Raw genomic sequence first — 15,321 nt, 5'->3', positions numbered from 1 at the left:
TCACCCCAAACCACTGTTTTACCTAAAGGGGGCGCTACGCTGTTGTCTTCTCCGTGGCGTCAGGCGATGATTTAAATTTGATCACAAATTTAACCATGCGTATGGGCAACAAGGAATCGTATTGTCATGGCACCTGAAGTATGTTCCTCCCCACTTCTGCAACTCTGCAATGCCACGCAAAGTTTACAGAGATAGCTCCATTACTTACGGATGAGTTGATGCTCTAGATAATCAATAAGGTGCTGGATGACGTGTAGTAGGCCTGCTCCGCGTGCTCTGGAGGTCACCCCGACATCACGACATCAGAACTCTTATCTACGGAAATGTCATTTAGTTATGAATCGAATGCCGGGATACTTTCCCAAGCGGAGTTGTCCTTGTGAGTCAGAATCATTGTTCCTTCCTGTACATCTATTCACAATGTACAGAATGAGGGAAAATTCCACAACGGAAAGATGTATTGACATAAAAATAGTACTACGAATGCTTTACACGCATTTAAAGGGGATGGCTAGTAACTGATCAGTGGGATCATTAACGGCATTCCCACTGATTCCAACTGATCAGTTACTAGCCATCCCCTTTACACTCCATAGGCTTTGATATTGATTTCATGATGGCGAGATCGGTACTATCCTACGTCATATCTTAATAACATTAAGACAAGGAAATAAAGGTTTACTCAAGATGATTAAGTCAAAACCTTTCCCTCGTAGTTTGTACTTCTCTCTACAACCAACAAATTAAAGGTGTAATTCTTCCATGAAATGACGTAAAGACGGCAGTACTATAACTGTGGTAGCATGGCATGAATAGCATTTAAAGAATTCATCATGCGTTAATGTAATAGTGACAGGATCGGTACTTACCAATGATTTTTATATGGAGCAAGGAAATATCAATATGAGTAAATGAGCTTTCAATTTCCATAATAACATTTTCCGTCCATCAATGTGCATAGAGACGGTTTTTGTTGTTGTTGGGTTTGTTTGTTTGTTTGTTGTTGTTTTTTGGGAGGGAGTGATATTCCGTATACAAAAAGAAAATGGTTTATTATTACTACACTGTATTATCATTCTTATCATCATCATCATCATCATTGTTGTCATTATTATTGCTATTATCATCATTATCATTAATGATATCAAAGTAACATGCAGTGTGACATCATCAAATGACAGCAAGCCTGAAACCAGTCGGTATTATGGAGTGTGCACTAGCTAGTACGCCATTTTGAGCGTGACAGGATACTGACTGACGTTCATGGCATACACAAATGCCGCAGAGATGGTCCGGACAGGGGGTTGTACAACTTTTCGGGAGCACCCCACGGACACCAAGAATCTCTTGATCAAGGCCAAGAACCTAGATTTGAACACGGGATGCTTATATGCATACAGGATAGGATTCAGACAGTTGTTGAGATAGAGGACGGCTGTGGTGTACAGTCCGATCGACAGGACGTCGGGGATGATGAAGGCGATCGTTGTCGGCAGAGTGCAGACGACGAAGGCCATGAAGACGATGAAAAGGTTCTTGGTAACCCTCACCTCGCGTCGTCCCATGCGCTTTATGGCGGCGCGGTGAAGTCTGCGCGAGCGACTGCTCCCGAAGTGGACACGAAACTGATTGTGCTGTTTTCGGAGGAAGACCAGGATCCGCAAATAGCACGCCAAAATAACGGTGACCATGATACCAATGAGCATGGCCAGATAGCCGTGATAAGCGTTACTCCTGGGCGAAGGACTCGTAAAGCATTGCCCGTAAGGCGGGTAATAGGAAAACGTCGTTAACTGGAAGCCAAATACAGGAACGTAGATCGATATGCACGCCAGTACCCAAGCCATTAGAGCCAGGGCAATCTGTTTCCGCCGTGTGTTAAGTCCCACTTTTCCGCGGATGCTCTTAGTTATGACATAGCATCTGATGATGGCGATCAAGACAAGATTTATACCGCTACACGCAAATGTGACGTAGATCACGCTACCGACAATGGTACAGACTACATCTGGAAGCGGGAATTGGTCCCGTTCACTGAGCACACCGACAGTCTGGAACGGCAAAGCCGCGCAGGTCAACAAGTCTGCGATCGCTAGGTTGACGATCAAGACGTTGGTCGGAGTCTGCAACTTGGGAGACAGAGCCACGCCCATGATGACCAGACCGTTTCCAACGACACCGAATGCTGTCGTCGCGATGTATATTGATGCTATGACGACATGATGGGGGAAGCCCGACCCTTCGTGGCATGTTGCGTTGGTGGAATTGTCGCTAAGAGCAGACAGTACCTGTTGATCTACCGAGAATACATCCATTGTTACGTAGTCCAAAGCTGATTATCATAATTGTGACTCCCTTTTCTCGAATCATCGGCAAGGAATGTAGATCCTTTGAAATGAGCTTGCTCATGGAAGCTGGTCCGGCCTGTAACAGATGGAGACAAAAAGATAGACAACAGCACACGATTACGATTTACAAAATAAAATAATCGTGACTTTTGTAATTTAAAGGGATTGTATAGTTTTGGTTGAGATCTAACTTCAGGTTTCTGACTTTTTTTTTGTGAGATAATGAGAAATTTTGAGAAGAATTCAGCGTTTGTTTGGTGACCACTGGTTTTGAAATGACTGAGATATCCAAAATAGAGTGATCCTAACAAAAGGTGGGACCCACCTTTTAATACGATCGCTTTGTTTTACTTTGTTTTTGGATGTCTCAGCCATTCCAAAACCAATCTTCATCAAATCATCTTTGAATTCCTCTTAGAATGGTATCCTCTCTATATACTATTTCGTAAGTGATTTCTTGGTATCTCACAAACAGTTAAAAGCCCAATCCTCATCTCCACCAATACTATGCCATCACTTTAACGATGTTATTATCTGAATTAAAACTTTTCCACATCCTCTTCAAAAACAAACTTAAACACATCTGTAATGAGTTATTTTCCCACAACAGTGCAAAGTTATTACAGAGCCTTCCTCCGACATCAAGGAACTTATACATGTTTATAATTGTGAACGGTCAGCCCATCACCACTTAAATCACATTTATTAGATATGTGATATCTTTTTTCGTGTACTCTGTTATTGTACACCACAGTGCATCAGGTGCATGCAGCTACCTATTCAGCGTTTGTCACAGGGACAATTCGTGAGGACCTCGGGGATCTGCTTCATAAAGAGTCACGATTGATCTTACCCTCAATGTATCAAGCGTAACTTGGTGAATCGAGCCTAAGATCAATGTTGATCGAAAGTACGTGTTGTAAAGATACGCTTAATTTAAAGTTTGTGTTTGATAGCAGATTTAGCTTAACTTTTTTCGAATTACATCAATCGTAAGATCAATCTTAAGAGCAACCTTTATGCATTAGTATAGATGTAGGACTAAATGGCACAGTAGCATCGACTAAGTCAGTCAAGAATGTACACGTACATTCTGAAGCATTTAAAGAAGAAATTGAATAATTAATGATAATGATGAAAATAATAATGATAATAATAATAATAATAATAATAATAATAATAATAATAATAATTACAATACGTCTTCTTTATCCATGGTAGTGTCTTCAGTGTTGCCACTGATCTACCAGAGGCCCCTGCCATTGTTATTACCCTATAGCGCTGCCATCGGCATGTAATACTCATTATTAAACATGTTAAAGGGATGGTAGTATTCGTTGAGACGACGATTCAGCCTTTAACTTTTTGCAAGATACTTAAATAAAACTTATGAAATATTCAGTAGCATACAATTCTAAGACGAATTCAAGTTTATTTGATGAAAATCGGTTTTGAAATGGTTTAGATTTCCAAACAAAGTAAAACAAAGCGATCCTAATAAAAAGTGGGTTCCACCGGAATTGCTTTGTTTTGGATATCTCGGTCATTTCAAAACTATTTTTCATCAGATAAATTTTGAATTCCTCTGAGAATTATATGCTCTTTCATATTTCCATGGAGGTTTCTCATTATCTCACAAAAAAAAAAAAAAATTGGAAACCGGAAGCCCCATCTCAACCAATCCTGTACTATCCCTTTAACACCTGAGTCGAGAGTCCTTTATTCTTAATGTGGGTAAAAAGGTGGGTAGAAACATCTTGCCCAAGCACGTAAGCACTGGATGGGATTCGAATTCGGGTCCTCCGATTGAAAGTCAAGAATCTTATCCACTATGCCACGTTGATCCCAATTAGTTCACAACACTGCTGTTCCTCACTTCCCTTGGTTTATGTCCGTTGACAACGGACTCTGCGAGTCGGGTTTTTTTTTTTTTCCGAGCAATTTTCATCCGGATTTCTCTCAGACTGTCTCTCTCTGTCAACTACATATTGTGTATCATGTATATGTGTTTGAACTCGTGTCATTTATATCATTAGTGGCACACTGCAAGCTCTTATTCTCCAGTTTTTCTCTATGATAGCGAGATCATACTAATTGATGTACCCTTTTCAGTCAAATACTCTAGACAACAGCCATTTTGAATGTGATTGCTTTCATATTATAAAGTCTTTTATACACAAACTGATATCAATGAACACAGAAGTTCCACATACATCTAACATCTATGAGAATTTCCTCAAGGTCTTAGTTCGACAAAGGGAGCTTCACAAATTTACAAGATAAGCACTCAATAAAGCGTTCTCTTGAGATCAATTTTGTCCTTTTATAAAGGAAAATACAGTTTATTAAAACATATCACAGATAACAAACAGCATGGTTGTTTCAAACATTCGTTAAATTTGCATATACTTTCATCACAACATTGTTTTGACAACCAGAGGGCCTGTCTAAGTCAAGACATACCCGACATGCACATTGTAGCATCAGCTACTGGAATACAAACTGTACTTCCATAATACGTCTGTATTTTGATACAGTGTTTAACGGTTATACGCGACATGCACATTGTAGCATCACATTGTAGCATCAGCTACTGGAATACAAACTGTACTTCCATGTGCGTCTGTATTTTGATACACATTTTACCAGAACAGGTGAATTGAATAGCTTGCTCTTGAAGTCTCTCAGGGAAATTGAGTATCTATACGTATCAAACTGAACAGACCTATAAGACTCGTCAGTTAATGATTTATATATAGTGTCACAGTAGACCATCTGGATAACCTTATATGGTGTGATCTTGCGGGTTGCCAACGACCCAATAGGTACTGAAACAGATTATCTAGCCTTAAAGAAGAAATCAACGCAGAATTTTGTAAATTTCATAAGAAAAAGAAAACAAAATCTCACAAAACAGTACAAAAAATCAAACTCGGATAAGAAATAAGAAAGTTATGACATTCTGAAATATCAAAATTTTTCAGAAAACACCTCAAGATCAGTCGTTATGAATATTCAAATCAGCAAATTGATGATGTCATGCCATTACAATTTCTTATTCATTTCATATACAGAAATTACAAAAATCTCATATTTCAGCTGTTTAAGTATAAAACTTGCCTTAAAACCACCCAAAATAGATAACAAAAGTAATGTTAACTATGATATATTTTGGTATGACATTATGTTTTTACCTTTGTTAGCTAGAAATAACAAGTTTTCCGAATTTCCATAAATAACATACATGAAAAATTGTAAAAGCATGACGTCACAAACTCGCTCATTTGAACATTCATAAGGACTGTTCAAGAAAATGTTGTCCGAAAAAAAAAACAACGTGAAATTTCAAAATGTCATATCTTCCTTATTTGTTATCCGATTTTTGTCATTTTTGCAACGTTCTGTAGGGATTTTTTTTCTCTTTCGTTTAAAGTTTATTTATTTCGAGAGGGGGAATTTCCTCTCTAAGATATGACTGATGAGAACACGAGTTTTATTTTGTCCAAAGCAAATGAAGGTATAGTCCTCAGTCCATCATTCCTTCATTACGAGATCGATGTCAAAGTGTCAAACTTTCTAATTTATCTGCCGTTGAATGTTTGATACGAAACCAATATTAACCTCTTGTGTTTGCTACCTACCGAGATCATCTTGTAATGAATTAGATTCATGTTCATGAAATAATTCGTAATACATCATGATGTGTGACATTCATAATATTCATAACTGATTAACACCAAGCAGTGGCTGAATTAATTTAGTCCACTATTGAACAAACTGCTTAGCTGTTAGAAAAAAAAATTACATTCTGATTCTCACTTTATGCCTCCTGAAGAATGGTTATCATAAAGTATGTTGGGAAAGAACACAGACTTACAGTATCTTGAAATGAAGGCAGAGGTATTCAAATCACAAATCGGTGAAGTCACAACTAAAAAGAACCAAATGATTCTAACTTAAGACAAACTTTTATGTCAATATCATTTATTATGAACACATGAAGTATCAATGCATCAACTGCGACCTCCTTTTGCACTGTGGATTTCACTTTGTATACACATTCATGGAAACCGGATTTTAAGGATCTTTAAAGAGTCACCAACCTTCTCCATGTTAATTGCCAATGCATGTGCAAGAGAATGTTTGTTTGTTTGTTTTTTTATTTGATGAACTTACATCTTTACACAAATTAATGATTTTTTTTTCTCACATAAAAATAATATGAATTAATATTATCACGAGGAGTTTTACAAAAGCAAAATTATTTTGAGTTGTTTCGACAGGAAGTTTGTTTACAGTCCCGTCCCTAGAACAGGATATGATGTCAAATCGGCATTCACAATCATGGCTTCGACTCTGTCGATACTTGTCTGATTTAGCTCAGACCAGAGCTGTTCCGTTTACTTAATAAGAATAGCAAATCCTTAAAGCAACAGCTGCACATGGGCCTAATCTAGTTTCCTAGTGCAATGTGACCGAAAAAAAGCATGTTGCCACACTTAATCTCAGAATGTAGAAACTTGCGTTTCACTAGTTGTATAACCAGGTCACTTCGAGATAATATGATATCATAGTAATGTGAATATGTTTAACACTTGAAGGTGTTACTCGTACACAAATATTAAAGGAGATCCAAAGCTTCCAGACTTATGGTTTTTGTTACATCTATAGTCCCCAAATAGCTGACATTTAGAGCGCTGGCACACGCTGTCTGTACAGAGTAAGCTAGCACACCCGTTGCTGCACATGGTGTGTTTTTCTCGCTTTTCGTCGGCGCAGGTAACAATCGCTTAATGAACCTCATGAATGCCTTCTTGAAGACAGGGTGCTTAAAGGCGTACAGGATTGGGTTGATGCAATTGTTGCAATACAAAATGGCCGTCGTGTACAATCCAGCGACGAGCACGCCTGGCAAGAGAAAGGACACAATGGTGGGTAGTGCGCAGACGACAAACGCGAGCACAACCGTGAAAAGATTTTTCGTAACGCGAACTTCGCGCTTACTCAGACGCCGGATTTCATCTCGGTACCGCTTTCCTTGCACGTCGCACGAACTACCGAAGACAACACGGAAACGTTTCTGATGCTGTTTGACAAAAATTACGATCCTTGTGTAACAGCACATGATGATTAGCAAATGAATGCCTAGCAACACGGCTAGATAATTGTGATAAATATCAATCGTGTCTGTCAGACTTGTGAAGCACTGCCTGTATCCAGGATAATAGGAAAATTCCGTGAGATGGAAAACATGTATTGGAACCATCACATACACAACGGCTAAGATCCAGGCTAAGACAGCAAAAACCGCCTGTATTTTGCGTGTGTTGAGTCCATGCGAGCTCCGGAGGGAGCGCGTTATGACGTAATATCGGATGATCGCGATCAACAACAAATTGACGGCGCTGCAAGTAAACGTCACGTAGATGACACCGCCTATAATGCTGCAGACGAAAAGCGGCAGCGGGAATTCGTTGGGAGGACTGAGGACGCCAATCGTCTGGAACGGAAGCGCCAGGCATGTCAAAAGATCGGCGATGGCCAGATTTACGATAAGGACGTTGGTAGGTGTGCGCAGTTTGGGCGTGACGAACACACCCACTATCACTAGGGCGTTACCAAGGATACCAACGAAAATGATACTGATGTACACCGTACTGATGATAACGGAGTGGGGGTAGAAATCAAATGTGACGCCGTCTGTTATGTTTTCTGTCCGATTTCCCACCTCCATGACGCCATCATTAGAAATCATCGTCTCAGTCCACATCCATGGATTTCTGCTCGTCACTCATTCATTCATTCATTCATGATGACATAGAAGCGAATCAGCGGCCCGTTTCGTTCTGAAAGCAAGGCTAGAGTTCAAATGAAGAGAAAATAAACATAATGAATCATTAGATATAAACACATAATGTGTATATTATCTAAGTACATGTATAGGCCCTATACATTTATACCTATATGGCGTGTGTAACACTGTCTGATGAATTAATCATGTAAATTTCAGATGCAAATCCCAATTATAACAGTGTACATTATATCTGTTCTTGGCATTTCACATTCTATCAGTCTATTGAGACTACCTAAAGTGAATAATGACGCACCAGCGTGATTCACCTTTGTTTATATTGTGCGAAAACAAACTGAACAGTACATTATGAAAATGGCACATTACCAAAAAATTCCGACACATGGAGCAAATCTCTCCCCTCTTTACGACTATGACAGTGTGACAGACATAATCATTTACAATACCATAAAACCTATTTGTACCTGTCTGCACTCGTGAATAAATTAACTATTATCATGCTCTGAGTGCAAAGCAAGAGTATACGGGGTCTCCATGACTGTATATAGTGGAGAGAGGAGGTATTAGTAATCACGATGCATGTGTAATGTCTTTGGAAATTCGGGGGGGGGGGGCAGGGAGATATGTGGTATATCAATAATAATTTGTATGATGTTTATGCTGTCATATTTGTTTTTTCTTTCTTTCCTTTTTTGTTCTTCTTCACGGAATCATGCTAAAGCTGTTTTTTTTTTTTTTACTACTAGTATTAGAAGCAAGTTCAAGAGCACTGTTGTTATTGTCGCCGTTTGATATCATAATCATTATGTTTTAGGTCATGGTAATTAGCATGTGCCTGGTGCAGTGTAATTGAATTCAACATCATATTATCTAATTGTATGACTCTTAATAAACAAGATATTCTACAGCTGTTTTTTTTTGCCAGGGGAAAAATGGCAAAGTTTATCACAGAGTAACGCGTAATTATTGATAGAAGTTATTAGATTCATAACGGTATTGAAGTCGATGGGAAGCGATTCCAACAAATCTATTCCTTAAGGTTTTAACAGTGTTTTTCACAAAGATTTAATAATTCATTCCTTTATGATGGCGCTTTTGTTCACTATTGATGTATCTATATTTATTAAAAAAAAAAGAAGAGTAGAAGATCTGACATTTACTCCGACTTGACACCTTGAGGAGACGTCATGCAAAATGTCCCCACATCCATCGGAGGTGATGTGGTATGAGCTAACTTGTATACACTTCCGGGTTTGGGCATGAAAACAGTTTGGAAGTACCGTCATACAGTGTCAATTCTCTTCTTGCGAATCAGGCTGTGTAACTATACGATTGAAGCGACATGGCAGGCCAGAACACGATGTACCCTCCTCTACCCTCACCCCATTATACATTCACATGTTGGCTTCTCACCTTGCCTATCTTTATCCCATGTTATTCCATCCGAACAGTCAAAACAATCTCCGTCTCACTTCCTTACATTTCCAGGCGTCCATGTTTCCTGTTGACCTAACATGATCTAACCCTTCTTTCCTTTATAGAGCACATGACTCTTCCACTTGCTTCCTCTTCAGAGTGATAAAGCACTTTCCCAAGTGATCATGCCCCCCCCCCCAAAAAAAAGTTGCTCGAAGGATGATCTCACTGAAGCAAAGTTTTAAGTCGATCTGAAAGACTATACGTCTCTCAAAGGCTGTTTACTTTGGCTACAAAATATGACAAATAGGCTGGAGCAAAAGAAAGGAAAAGGGGGGGGGGGGGAGGAGGACACACCCGAATGCATCGGACTGTCACAGACTACAATACGAGCAAGCTTAACCTTTGCAAGTAGGCCCTATACGAAGGGAAGTGCTATGTAGATTCACTGAAAACCAATGATTGGATCGATAATGTTTCAGAAATTCTGCCAGTAGATGAGGCAAGTAACACTACACGGGCTATATATGAATGCATCGAAGTTGGAAAGAGGGTTGACCAAACTATTGTGTACAGAATAGGTTGAATGATCTTATTCTCTTCTCCGTCATTTTCTGTAGGAAAGACATCAAGCATTATACGTTAGATTTCATGTTGACGCCATTTTAATGGGGTACTAGGCGTTTGAATGGAAGCGTCCTGGATATTCAGTTGAACACAAGGAGCATGAGACATCTTCCTTTGAAATACAATGTGATTACATTCTTTTTCTCATATCATTTATGATTATGGGACGAGTAAGATTTGTATTGGTTAAATCATTGTCATGACTTAAACGTGCATTGCTGTACATCATTTAGTCAAGTTGGAAAGGTGTATACTTACCAAAATACTTCCAATGAGTTCTGAGTGCAAAGAACTGTCATTTTGTCGTGTTTCTAATCTGAGATCAGCGATGTTGAACAGGAGTTTTGAATTAAGGCTGGTTATAGGCCGTAAGGCATCCATTACAAGTCCAGTGGGTGTCAGGGTGGTAACCGACCAATACGTAGTGATTTTAAAGGGTTTCAGCCCTTTCACTCCATATATCGCCTTGATATATCCCTGTTTCCTATGATCAGTTTATATTTGCGACTTTTTGCAGACTGTTCGTCAGTTTTCCCGCTTAGAAGAAACACCGGATACAATTCACGGAAAGCCCAATTCTACATAGCAATCACGCGAGGTTCGTAATGAAGATCAATGAATATTTCGTTGTCTCTGGTAGTAATACGGACGAGCACAATTCGACCTGATGGAAACGAGAAGCGGGCCCTCATACGTCGCGAGAGTAGCCTGGATTGGTGTGGGGAATCGTACACGTCACGCAGCATACCAGTACACAGGTACGTTTGGGGATGAGGTAGTGTCCTCCACGATATGTATTTATGCGTCGCAGTACCTGGCGGAAATCAGCACCTTCCGGACAAGCTTTAACGCTCTGGATTATATAACGAAGCCACTCATTCAGTGGCAAGCGTGGGGAGCAGGTGATCCTATTAATGTCGTAGGATGGCGTACTGACGGTGTAGGGCTTGACAGCGAGCGCTGGCGTCTGCTGGACCTTTGATGGGTGTATGATGTTCTGCGAAGACTGCACTTTGAGCCGGTGGCAAATTCGCTAAAAAAATAATTAACGAGCCCTCAAACAAGAGTAATGTGGTGTTCTGTTGCCATGGTTATTCCGAGCAACTTCCTACATTGGGCTCGTCGGCATTCTAAAAATGATAAAGTCATGTGATTGTGGTGATGTCACCAAGATTAACACTAAGTCTGTTAAAGAGTATCCATAGAGAAACAAAACCTTAGAAGTTAGACCTTGAAGGAAGGAAAAGGATTGTCCTGCTCTGAGTCACAAACAAGCCGAGGGAAATGTAGAGTCGAAAGTTGCTCGTCTTTTACACAGGCACGATGCAAAAAAAAAAAAAGAACAAAAAAAAAAAAAAAACCGAGAACAAGAAAGTCTAATAACTTCAACATCAATCCAGTGAAAGTTTATTTGTCATTGTTGACAAGTACAAAACAGTTCGATACTGCCTTTTATTTTGTGACTGCTGCGTCACCTAACCGTTCTTTGACACCAGCGAGTGGCCCCGCCCGCTGATCGTGAAATTGTGGGATTTTGGTGTGGGGTACTGTCGAGCTCACCATCATTACGTAACTCACTTGGAAAAGGGTTTTATTTTAAGGGTCCTTTTATCCTCGTAATGCCGATGAGTAGGATCTGGTCTATTGCACTGCAACGTCGTACAATGGATTGTATCAAAAGGATATGCTAAGGCGAAACCTTCATTGTCATTGTTAAAAAAGCGGCCAAAAACCGTTTGATCATTCAGAACGTCATGATATACACTGAAGTAAGAGCGGTACACAATCGCTTCGACAAATTGATAAATGTGTTATTATTTTAAAATCTTCATTCAGGAATTTTTATTGATAGATATGTATGTTTTCACGTTTACAGAGTCTGGTATGAGAGTTGTATAATGATGTCTTTTTATTCGTGCATGACGCACAGACACAACCTAAACATACGCAAACACACACAAACACACACAAACAAACACACACACAAAAAAAAAACACAAACACAAACACGTATATACCCGTATAAGTGAATGTTTTGAAATATCGAGCTGATTATGCTCATTGAAATCATTGGTAAGTGATGTGTCCTTTGTTTACACACATGATGAGACAGAGAATTTCCACCACCATGAATGTGTCCACCATAAGATAGCAGTAGTTACAAAACCAATAGATTTTGCATCTTTCATCAAGTCATTCATCAAGTTCGCCATTCGTTTCTTATATCCACTGACACAAACACGCACACATATACCCATAAAATAATATATGTGTTATATATATACATATATATATATACATATATATATATACTATATATTTGCATAAACATATATATCATATACACATTATACTTATTTCTGAATTCACGTTGACTGAATAATTGAATCCATCTACGATGTATATGATTATGGATGAAGCAATGAGTGACGAGTACTTCCCAAAATAAAAGCAAAACTGATATTTTCTTTCAAACCTCAAGACCTCTCTAAATCAGCACAAGGAAAGAAAATCTAATTCTCCTACGACTAAATAAACCGCTCTGAAGTTTCAATGCTCGACTTATCACATGATGATCTGTGTGGACGTGAATTATCTTTAAATAAACCTGCTTTAGCCCACTGAAAAGATATTGGTAAGTGATGTGCGAACACATGTGAACAAAAATTCAATCAAAAATCCCCCAAACCAACCTTTTTTTGCACAATTATAAACAAAAATATCTCACATTATGTAGAAAAACTAAAATAAATGAAAGGTGTTTGTTCGATGCTATTTTCCATCTACAGATAATGTGTAGACACTTGGAGGGGTTTTAAACGAAACATATTATTAGGTTGGAAAATGGTCTCAGACTGCAATAGCTCCCGAATGATCACATTTTCGTGTGCATTAGCATTCTCAATTAGTTTTGGATTAGCCGGGCATCCTCGACTCGGTAAATACTGTCTGCGTTAGGAATATGTTGGTCAAATACATTTCTCTCTCATAGATCATCGATCACTGTGTTGTTACGTAACATTCCTCTGTCCTACGCAGACCGACTCTCAAATTGATATCAAATATAGAACATCAATCAATTTTACACTACCGGAGAAATTGCTATAAGGGTTAAGAGTGAGTAGGAAGGCGAGGGTGGGGAGAAGTGGGACAAAAATTGTGATTTGATAAATTTTCTCGTATAACTTTTCTGATATTTAGAATGGGGCACTCATGTCTCGGACCCAAAGACTACTGATGCTAGGCTACATGGTGGGTTGTTACTTCATATTCTTAAAAGTGTCACATTTGTGTCATAATTGATTTTTAAAAGGCTTCTGAACGGGGAGAAGTGGGACATTGGTTGGGGTGAAGCGGGACAAACAGCAACTATAGGCTAGACAATGTTACAAGCATATTAAAATATAATGTGTGTGTGTGTGTGTGTGTGTGTGTGTGTGTGCGCGCGCGTAGGCCCTATGTGTGTGTGTGTTTGAATATATACACATGAAGAGTTTCATCGCACAACCTGATTTATCCACTATGGTCTATCAGAGAAAGTTGCATTAAAAGCATCCAGAACTTATATAAAAAATAATAAGAAAATCTTTGATATTTTTATCACAACTTTGAATACAGCAAGAAGTGGGACAGTGCTGCTGTCCCAGTTCACCCCAGCACCCCCAAAAAGTCAAAATGGCGGCTAACATCACAATTTTAGCTAATTTTTACAAAATCTTTTAGTGCAAATTATTGGAAATCATAAAAAAGGCCTACATATAGCATGCTAAGTGCCTGCTAAAGCCGTACGATGAATTCAGAATACATTTCACACTGAATGCAAAAAACTACCAAAAAGTGTCCGAAAAATACTTCAAAATTAAACTTTCCCGCAGAGTTATTGCAGAGCAGTTACCATGTGCTTGTACTCTGATGCCAAATGTCTAATAGGCGATAAGACTTGAAATCCGTTTAGTTCAAAACTTTTTGAGATATGAGAGGTGTCCCACTTCTTCCGCGTCCGCGTCACACCACTCTCCCCTATTTGCTGTAACCAATGAAGTACAACACATTACATTGACCCCTTTTAAAATCCTGATGAACGTAACATATTTTTGATTCTGAGCCGTTTTTCATGGTTTTGAATATTTACCGTTTTGTGAAACGGCGCTGGAAGTGGTACTCCCCTTACTCTGTGACATACAGAGCAAACTGGTCTTGAGTTATAAAGTTTACCAAGTGGACACACACGCACACAGACATTATGTACATATATCTACATAAATACTGCTGTTGCCTTAAATACAGTGGACACGGGTGTGTGTGTGTGTGTGTGTGTGTGTGTGTTTTGTGTATGTGGGAATAATCGTTAAAAGATACTGGTGTCAAATGACATGATTGCTTGTGTTTTGTGCGTGTGTGGTGTGTGTGTGTGTGCGTGTGTGTGTGGTTTTTTTTACCTTTCCAGGTTCGTCTTCCAATCAATCAAACAACAAAATCGTTGCGAACATCACTGATCCTCACAGATGAATGTCGTCAGTATGTTTCAGCTGATTACAGAATTAGAATGATACTGTATCAGCTGTGTTGCAAATAAACTGTTATGAAATAATTCGACTATACCGACTTCGGTTACTAGTACCACTTCTTGCAGTAATTACACATCTAAGCAGTTATCTATAATACATTGTTTATATCACCGTTGCTACTTCTACAAGAGAAGTGCTAAAACATCAAGCCAGCCACGAATACCACTGATACATGTACCGCTAATCGTCTCAACCAAACTGCTATCATGTACTATGTCTCAGACTACATCTTTTAAATCTTACATTTATACTTTCTGTTTTCGTTATCATACGAATAATTTCAAACAAGGAAGGAAGTTGACTTTTATATCTATTAATCTACACACACACATCCACACCCCCACACACATATATATAATATAATATTTTATATATATATATATATATATATATATATATATATATATATATATATATACATATATATATATATATATATATTTATATATATATGTAAGAGTTTGTTGGCAAAACATGTCAACTCCAATCTTGTTAATTTGATATATTTGCAAATACAGCTGCAAAAAAGAAGATAATAAGAAAATTTGAG

At 38.6% G+C, this 15,321-nt stretch overlaps 2 protein-coding genes across 2 annotated transcripts; both read right to left on the bottom strand.

The window, feature by feature from the left end:
- Positions 1-1,220: 1,220 nt before the first annotated feature.
- Positions 1,221-2,315, bottom strand: LOC140241473 (adenosine receptor A3-like). Its single transcript, XM_072321202.1, has one exon. It carries the CDS (start codon positions 2,313-2,315, stop codon positions 1,221-1,223), a length of 1,095 nt encoding a protein of 364 aa, XP_072177303.1.
- A 90-nt stretch (positions 2,316-2,405) lies between these two features.
- On the bottom strand, positions 2,406-8,082 carry LOC140241472 (somatostatin receptor type 5-like). Its single transcript, XM_072321201.1, has 2 exons — positions 7,148-8,082; positions 2,406-2,424 (listed from the first exon to the last, which is right to left on the bottom strand). The coding sequence occupies exons 1-2, from the start codon at positions 8,080-8,082 to the stop codon at positions 2,406-2,408; spliced, it is 954 nt and encodes a 317-aa protein (XP_072177302.1).
- Between the last annotated feature and the right edge of the window lie 7,239 nt (positions 8,083-15,321).

Source organism: Diadema setosum, chromosome 18 (assembly GCF_964275005.1).
Source record: "Diadema setosum chromosome 18, eeDiaSeto1, whole genome shotgun sequence".
NCBI lineage: Eukaryota > Metazoa > Echinodermata > Echinoidea > Diadematoida > Diadematidae > Diadema > Diadema setosum.
Note: the sequence above shows the minus strand (reverse complement) of the source record. Positions and strands in the feature narration are given on the sequence as shown.